The sequence below is a fragment of the Octopus bimaculoides genome, chromosome 29 (genome assembly GCF_046866305.1).
Source record: "Octopus bimaculoides isolate indiv1 chromosome 29, ASM4686630v1, whole genome shotgun sequence".
NCBI lineage: Eukaryota > Metazoa > Mollusca > Cephalopoda > Octopoda > Octopodidae > Octopus > Octopus bimaculoides.
In genome coordinates this window covers 15,256,854-15,266,853 of record NC_142956.1, presented here as the reverse complement: position 1 = coordinate 15,266,853, position 10,000 = coordinate 15,256,854, and the positions used below count along the sequence as shown (strand labels likewise).

Here is a 10,000-nt window from a genome sequence, read left to right as displayed (position 1 = left end):
CGCATGTCTGAGGAACACTCAGCCACTTGTCACATTCTGTATCACACTGAATCTCCCTGAAAATTACATTAAGGGTATGCATGTCTGTGGAGTACTCAGCCATGCCTTATAAGCTAAGCAATGTTGTAAATGTATTTGTTGGTTTGGTGAACAACGTAGTGATGAGGCTCTGTTTCTCTTCCAGGGGCATTGTAGCTGCAGTTTTCACCTTCTTGTTATTTGGTGTCACACAAACGCCTGATGGGCCATTTAGGAGACCACATCCTGGTAAGTTGAACTGTCTAACCAATTGTGCACTCATACGCATTTGCATCCACGCACACATCAAGGTACACAAACATTCGTGCACTCCAAAACACTTTTACATCCACACATGCACGCAAACACACACACATACACATACTTGCATCTACACACATACACATGCACACACACATTTGCATCCACACACACGCATTCACATCCACACTCATGCACGCGCACACACACACACACACACACATTCGCAACCACACACATTTACATCCACATTTACACACACACATTTGTATCCACATACGTGCACACACACACACACATATACACACACACTCACATTCACACACACTCACATCCACACACACACACACATTTGCATCCACACACATACACACACACACACACATCCACACACACGTCCACACGCGCACATCCACATCCACACACACACACATTCACATCTACACACACACATTAACATCCGCACACATATTTGCATCCACACACACACACACACTCACATCCACACACATGCATTCACACCCCCACACACACACACATGTACTCACATACACACTTTCGTACATACACATCCATATACACAAACTCATGCACACACACAACCATCCACACACACTCAATTGCATCCACATGCACACACACACACACACACACACACACATACATACACACACAAATTCGTGTATATGTTGCTTATGTCAGAAGAGGTTAGAAACTTCGAGAGAACGTGAAATAATTCTTTTTATGAATGATGAATCTCATAGCAAACAAACATCTAAGTAAGAGTATGTGAAATTTAGGTTATTGGATTGTAATACAAATTTCTCTCTTCGTGAGAGAAACTTTATTATTACCATCAGGGGCAGGCATGGCTGTGTGGTAAGAAGCTAGCTTCTCAACCACATGGTCCTGGGTTCAGTGCCACTGTGTGACACATTGGGAAATGTCTGCTATTATATCCTTGGGCTGACAAAAACCTTGTGAGTGGATTTGGTAGATGGGAACTGAAAGAAGACCATCATATATATATATATATATATATATATATATATATATGCTTTTTACGTGCCACCGGCATGAGGGCCAGTCCAGAGGTACTGGCAACAGCCACGCTCAAATGGTGTTTTTTACATGTCACCTGCACAGGAGTCACACACACGCACACACATCATCGTCATCATCATTTAACATCTGTTTTCCATGCTAGCATGAGTTGGACAATTTGACAGAGGCTGGCTAAGTAGAAGGCTGCACCAGGCGTCACTGTCTGTTTTGGCAGGGTTTTTATGGCTGGGTGCCCTTTCTAACACCAACCATCTTACAGAGTAGACTTATATGCATGTATGTATGTATGTATGTATCATAAGAATTTTATAAACTTTTGAGAGAATGTTAAATAATAGTTTTTGGAATATCTCTAAGCACGTGAGTGAATTTGGTAGACGGAAACTGAAAGAAGCCCATTGTTGAGACATGCTTGATCTGTAGTTCTATACTCTCTCCATTGTTTTCTTCTTGTCCCTTCTTTCTGTTGATGAGCATATGCTCAAAACATAAAAGACAACTGATTTTCCTAATCACTAATTCAATATACAGTGTTTCTTTGTTTTTTTACCTCATTTTTGTGTTTTTCTTTTATTTTTGTTCCGCTCAAAGAGTATCTTAGGGGTTTGAGTATTTGCATTGTACCCTTGAGCAAGACACTTTATTTTACATTGCTCCAGTCCACTCAGCTGGCAAAAATCAGTTGTACCCGAATTTCAAAAGGGGCCAGCCTTGCCACATTCTGTGTCACACTGAATCTCCCTTAAGACTACATTAAGAGTACATGCACCTGGGGAGTGCTTAGTCACTTGCATGATAAATATTGTGTTAAAAACAGGTGAGGGTTGGTGACTGGAAGGGCATCCAGTCTCAGTAAACTCCACTTGGCCCATACAAACATGGAAAAGTGGAAGCTAAATGACGATAATGATGATGCTTTTTTTCTTTTTCCTTTCTTCCTATCTTCCTTCCTTCCTTCCTTTCTTTTTCTCGTCTTCCCTTTTTTTTCTTCTCTTTTGTTTCATCTTCATTCTATCTTTGTCTTTTCTTCTGTAACAATGCCAATAATAGTAATAATAATAATAATAATTTTAAACATTGCTAATGTTTTGAAATAATAAATGAATTAATTTGTTTATTTATTTAACCAATTAATTAATGATTTACATGTGCTTGCATGTCTGTTCTGTTTCTGACCATCTGGACTCTTATCGAGATTGACCAGTCATCGTCATCACCACACCATCATTATCATCATCATCATCATCATCATCATCATCATCATCTTCATCACAATCATTGATTCTTTTCACTGTCACCATCATCACTTACCATCACCACCACTACCTTCATCATCATCACAACTCAATCCAAGTGCTGTTATCATCATCATCATCATCATCATCATCAATTTTCATCATCAATTTTCATCACCATAGTCATCATCATCATCATCATCATCATCACCGCCATCATCATTACCATCTCTGCAATCTTTTAACATCATTTTCTTCTTTTTCTTCCCCTCTGCCTCCTGTGTGTGGCGGGTGACCCACAGTCTACCCACGTTCCTCTGTCACCATAGCAACTCAACAATGGTAAAATTTTATAAATAAATCAAGCATGAAACCTAGACTTGTTTTCTTAGTTTTCTCATATTCTTCGCATATTTTTATATAGGCTACTTTTTTTATATCATTTAGTGATATTTCTATACATTCTTATTCTTGTATTCTTTTACTTGTTTTCGTCATTTGACTGCGGCCATGCAGGAGCACCACCTTCAAGGTTTTTTTTTTAATCAAACAAATAGACACCTAATACTTATTTCTTACTTGTTCTTTTGCCAAATGGAAACTGAAAGAAGCCCTTTGTGTGTATGTGTGTGTGTGTATATATATATATATCGTGATGGCACCTGTGCCCAGCGTCGCCTTCCTGGCACGTGTAAAGACGCGAGATCGTGCCAGTGCCACTGGACTGGCTCCTGGCTCTTGTGCAGGTGGCACGTAAAATACACCATTTTGAGCGTGGCTGTTGCCAGTACCACCTGACTGACCTTCGTGCCGGTGGCACGTAAAAGCACCCACTACACTCTCGGAGTGGTTGGCGTTAGGAAGGGCATCCAGCTGTAGAAACTCTGCCAAATCAGATTGGACTCTGGTGTTGCCATCTGGTTCACCAGTCCTCAGTCAAATTGTCCAACCCATGCTAGCATGGAAAGCAGACGATGATGATGATATATACTCCTTTACTCTTTTACTTGTTTCAGTCAGTTGACTGCGGCCATGCTGGAGCACCGCCTTTAGTCTAGCAAATCGACCCCAGGACTTATTCTTTGTAAGCCTAGTACTTATTATATCGGTCTATTTTGCCGAACCGCTAAGTTACGGGGACGTAAACACACCACCATCGGTTGTCAAGCGATGTTGGGGGGACAAACACAGACACACATATATACATATACATATATACGACGGGCTTCTTTCAGTTTCCGTCTACCAAATCCACTCACAAGGCTTTGGTCGGCCCGAGGCTATAGTAGAAGACACTTGCCCAAGGTGCCACGCAGTGGGACTGAACCCGGAACCATGTGGTTGGTAAGCAAGCTACTTACCACACAGCCACTCCTGCGCCTACATATATATATATATGTATATATAATTAATTTGAGGTAGCTATATCTTTATTAGGGATTATATAATCCAAAATATTCCACTGGTTAATCTCTATTATATAATGCAAAGGTCACTGGTATATGTTACGGATTATTGTAATTATATATATTATCAATATTGAAAGAAAAGAAAATGGAGAAAAAAATGGATGCATGAATAATTTATTTGTATGTTATAAAATGTGGAAAATTTCTTCTAAAAAACAGTACGAATAAATTGATTACAAATTGTAAGGCTTGAAAAAAATAAGATAAAAGAACCTACATATATATTTCAGTTCTGTCCCCTAGTTGATCAGAAATTCTAAACATTTGGTTAAATGCTAAGAAAGGTATCACAAAAAGGTTCTTTTTAATAAAAGGTTCTTTTTTGTTTTATTTTTTTTGAGGTTTACAACTTCTAATCAATTAATTTGTACTCTTATGTTTTTTAAAAGAAATTTCAGACATTTTATTACATACAAATAAATACATCCATTTTGCCTCCATTTTCTTTTCCTTCAATATTGATTATATATATATATATATATATATATATATATATATATATATATATATATTATTTAAAAGAGTTCCAACTCTGTTTTTTATGTTTAATTTATATTCTTATAAAATTAATGTGGGATATAGAATATGGAATATATAATATAATATAAATGGTAAAATGAAAAATGGAATGAAGTGTTGAATGTCTTATTGAATATATGAAATATTGAGTATTAAATATAGAGAATCAAATATATAAAGAAAATCAAATATTTTATATATAATTTTTTATATAAGCTTAAAGCTTATGGCGATCATCATGCAATGACTAAGGAAAATAGTCTAAGAAAGGGGGCATATAAGCCCATGGCGGAAAAAAAGAAGGCTTTCCTATCCGCGTGGGAATCGAACCTACATCCCTTTGTTGATGTGACTAAATGTGTTAGTTGTACACCAGCAAATCAGCCTCCCCATTTCTGTCAAATTTAAGAACTATATATTAGTTCGTATTTGTTATGTATATATATATGTGTGTATATATATATATATATATATATATATATATATATATATATATATATATATTACAATTAAAAGGGTAAAGGTTTATCAATTTTGAGGAAGCGATAGTGGACTGGCTGGCCGAGGTAGGTTCGGTTGTGCTTCCAGGTTGTGCCGATGCATCAATGTTCACTCGTTCATGCATGCACAGTTTTGCTAGCATAGTCGAATTTACTACTAGAATATCATACCGATGAAGGAAATTGAGTATTATCGCTCATAATCCAGAAACGCGTCTATGATTAACTTCGAATGGTTAGTTTTCATTTGATTTTTCTTCTTGTTTTTGCCTTTGTGAGTTACAAGTAATGCTATCTGTTGCAGTCTCAGCTTTTTTAGCTTCTATTTCTGAACTTCGGTATGTGGTGAAGCAAATGTTTGCTGATCCCTTAATTATGTATATATATATATATATATATATATATATATATATATATATATATATATATATATATATATATATATTGCTGGCCAGATTGGAGCAATCTCGAGTATAACCAGCCAAAATTGCAAAGATAATCTGGAACTTGACTGAGGAAAGAAAACTCCGAATGACCCATCCTTGTTTTCCTTGTATCATCTATCATGGATGTTTTGCGTTCTTGTTCCATTTTGTATTTTTATACATATCCTTTATTTAAAAGCAGCAGAAATATAACAAAAAACTGTTACTCAGAGTTTCATGTTCCTGTTCATCGGACAGTTTTATATGTTCTATATAGGTGTGGCTGTGTGGTAAAAAATTAGCTTCTCAGCCACATGGTTTTGGGTTCAGTCTCATTGCATGGCACCTTGGACAAGTGTCTCCTACTATAACCTTGGGCTGACCAAAGCCTTGTGAATGGATTTGGTAGACTGAAACTAAAAGAAGACTATCATATGTATCTATGTATTTGTGTGTGTGTGTTTGTGCCCCCCCCCCCGCCATTGCTTGACAACCAATGATGGTGTGTTTATGTCCCTGTAACTTAATGGTTTGGCAAAAAGAGACGAATAGAATAAGTACTAGGCTTACAAAGAATAGGTCCTGGGGTTGATTTCTTCGACTAAAACCCTTTAAGTCAGTGCTCCAGCATGGCTGCAGTTAAATGACTGAAGCAAGAAAAGAAAGGAGTGGCTGTGTGGTAAGTAGCTTGCTTACCAACTACATGGTCCCGGGTTCAGTCCCACTGCGTGGCACCTTGGGCAAGTGTCTTCTACTAAAGCCTCGGGCCGACCAAAGCCTTGTGAGTGGATTAGGTGGACGGAAACTGGAAGAAGCCTGTCGTATATGTATAAGTATGTGTGTGTATATGTTTGTGTGTCTGTGTTTGCCCCCCCCCCCCCCACCACCACATCACTTGACAACCGATGCTGGTGTGTTTACGTCCCCTGTAACTTAGTGGTTTGGCAAAAGAGACCGACAGAATAAGTACTCGGCTTAGAAACAATAAGCTTTGGGGTCAGTTTGCTCAACTAAAGGCAGTGCTCCAGCCTGGCCACAGTCAAATGACTGAAATAAGTAAAAGAGTGTATATATATATATATATATATATATATATATATATATATATATATATATATAATTGTATATTTGTGTCTGTGTTTGTGTCCCACCACCACCACCACTTGATAACCAGTGTTGGTTTGTTTATGTCCTTGTAACTTAGTGGTTCAGCAGAAGAGACCAATAGAGTAAATATCAGGCTTTAAACAAAAAAGTATTAGGGTTGATTTGTTCAACTAAAAATCTTCAAGGTGATGCCCCAGCATGGCCACAGTCTAATGACTGAAACAAGTAAATGCTATAGGACTTTTATATGCAAATTTTTTTTTTAGAGTTTGTGTAGTATATTTTTATATATTTGCGTCACTAAGCATGGGTTGGATATTGCTGCAAATGTATATTTTTGCATGAGGCTTTCTTTTGTGGCACAATTTCATTTTAGATGTCAAATATTTTGTATTTTCTAATGTGTTGCACTTGTTTAGCCATATTTTGTAGAACTTTCTTCACTGAGGCTGAATAGAGTGGTATGTCTTGTCTAAGGTTGAGATTAGAGTTTGGATGACGTGGCAAGTAGAGTGGTGTGTCTTGTCTAAGGTTTAAAGATGAGGTTGACTGAGCTGCGCTGAGAAATAGAGGTATGTCTCGTCTAAGGTTTATAACTGAGTTGACATGTAGAGTAGGGTAACCGTCTAAGGTTTATAACTGAGATCTTCAGGTGGAGTGGTGTGTAATGTTTAAGGTTTACAACTGAAGTAGAATGAGTTGACTAGTAGAGTGGTGTGCTGTAGAAACATGCATTGTATCATATAGTGTTATTGTATGGGGCTGAGACATGGCGAACAACAGTTAAGTCAAATACGCAAATACAATCATTCATCAACAGGTGCTTGCGTAGTATACTTAAAATCAGATGGGCCGAACACATAAGCAATATGGAGCTATGGCAAAGAACGAATCAAGTTTCGGTTAGGGAGCAAATATTTAAGAAAAAGTGGAAGTGGATTGGTAGCACAATTAGAAAAGACACACCAAATGCAGCGAAAAGTGCTTTACAGTGGAATCCGGATGGATATAGAAAGAGGGGTAAGCCTAAGAACTCGTGGCGTAGATCAACACAAAAGGAACTAGAGAAAGGGGGACATTCATGGCAGAGTATAAGTACAGAAGCGAAAAATTATGCGACATGGAATTCAATTATAAGTGCATGAAGATTACCTGAGTAATACCATCAACCGAGGCAAATTTGGTACCCGGACGTAAGTTTTGTAAGAGGAATAGGGAGGCCTATCTTCTCCCGCAGATATGTTAGAGTCAGATCTAGCCTTTCGAAAACATGAACAGTTTCGTAACATTCTTTATAAAGTAATAGCTGATCGTTTGCGAAGGAGCGTGTCTACTCGCTATGAGTAGAGCAACGGATTCAGCAAATTTGGAAATTAGTTATGGAGAAACGGAGAATATTGTTTATATTGTGTATCACTTACTAAAAAGACGAAATTTTAAAAATCTGTTGTCTTTCTCTCTCTCTCTCTCTCTCTCTCTCTCTCTCTCTCTATCTCTATCTCTCTTTAACCCGTCTCTAGAAGGGGACTTAACTCATGCTCCAACTTGAAAAATTGTTAGAAGTTATGGTTTAAAATTATTTTTAATGCAAAAATTCACCTGTTAGGAAGGAAGGAAAAAAAAAACAAATGGCCGATTCCGGGCATTTTCGACCATGAGGAATCCATTGGTGCGACTCCCAAATTGCTATCTTGTAAGGTGTGGATTTCTATAGATGCAACACACACACACACACACACACACACACAAACTCAGCTTTACAATATGTACTGATACTGATATATATATATATATATATATATGTATATATATACGATGGGCTTCTGTCAGTTTCCTTCTACCAAATCCAATCACAAGGCTTTGGTCGGCCTGAGGCTCTAGTTGAAGACATTTGCCCAAGGTTCCATACAGTGGGACTGAACATGGAACCACGTGGTTGGGAAGCAAGCTTCTTACCACACAGCCACATCTATGCCTATATATATATTACACACACACACACACACACACACACACACACACACACACACACACACACACACACACACACACATATATGATGGGCTTCTTCCTATTTTTTTTTATCTAACAAATCCACTCACAAGGCTTTGGTGAATAGAAGACACTTGCTCAAGTTGTCATATGGTGAGCATGAACCCAAAACCATGTCGTTTGGAGAAAAACTCTTTAACCACAGCCACACACCAATTTAAATAATTCTTTCTCTCTTCAGCTGTTTTTTTTTTCTCACTTCTCTTTCCACTGACTCTGTGTGTGTATGTGCATGTATGTGTGTGTGTGTGTGTGTGTGTGTTATTTCTTTACTACCCACAAGGGGCTACACACAGTGGGGGCAAACAAGGACAGACAAATGGATTAAGTCGGTTATATCGACTCCAGTGCGTAACTGGTGCTTAATTTATCGACCCCAGAAGGATGAAAGGCAAAGTCGACCTTGGCGGAATTTGAACTCAGAACGTAGCGGCAGACAAAATACTGCTAAGCATTTCGCCCGGTGTGCTAACGTTTCTGCCAGCTCGCCGCGTATGCGCATGTGTGTGTGTGCATGTGTTTGTGTGCATGCATGCCTGTGTACATGTATGTGTGTGCGTGAGTGTGTATATGTGTGATGTGTGTGTGTGCATATATGTGTGCATATGTGTGTATGCATGTATTTGTGGGATGTGTATGCATGTATGTGTGTGTTTGTATGCATGTATGTGCATGCATGTGAATGTGCATGCATGTTTGTGCGTGTGTGCATGTGCATGCAACCAAATCTCTGTCTTTCTTTCTGAACCTGGCAAGGTGTGACACTTCTTTGATCTTAGGTGCGTATCGATTTGTTATGGATGAATGCACTTTAGTTTATCGAACCAGACCAACCAGTCATGGTTCCAGTGCACTGCAGCCGGAGAAGTGGGGTAGCAGTGGTAGAGTGGAGGGGGTGGAGAGGTGGATGAGAGAAAAGTGATTGATCGGAGATGATGGGGTGGGGAAGAAGGTGGATTCGAAGAGGATGTAATAAGGGTGTTGGAGGAGAGAATAGGAAGAAGAAGAGAATTAAAATTATAAAATGGTGACAATTTTTACCCATTACACCCTGTGTATATATATGTATATATATATGTATATATATATATATGTGTGTGTATATATATATATATATATATATATATATATATATATATATATATATGGTGGGCTTTTTTCAGTTTCCATCTACTAGATCCACTCACAAGGCTTTGGTTGGCCCGAGGCTATAGTAGAAGACACTTGCCCAAGGTGCCACGCAGTGGGACTGAACCCAGAACCATGTGGTTGGTAAGCAAGCTACTTACCACACAGCCACTCCCGCGCCAATGTGTATTAAAAAAGAATTCTATTGCATTTTTATAATT

General features: G+C 38.2%; 1 protein-coding gene across 1 annotated transcript in view; it reads left to right on the top strand.

The window, feature by feature from the left end:
* The window catches only part of LOC106879554 (phosphatidylserine synthase 2), a 100,612-nt gene that overhangs the window by 66,515 nt on the left and 24,097 nt on the right, over positions 1-10,000 (top strand). Inside the window, exon 4 of the mRNA XM_089345651.1 lies at positions 185-267. Within this exon, the coding sequence (XP_089201777.1) occupies positions 185-267 (83 nt within the window). The remainder of the gene's footprint in view (positions 1-184; positions 268-10,000) is intronic.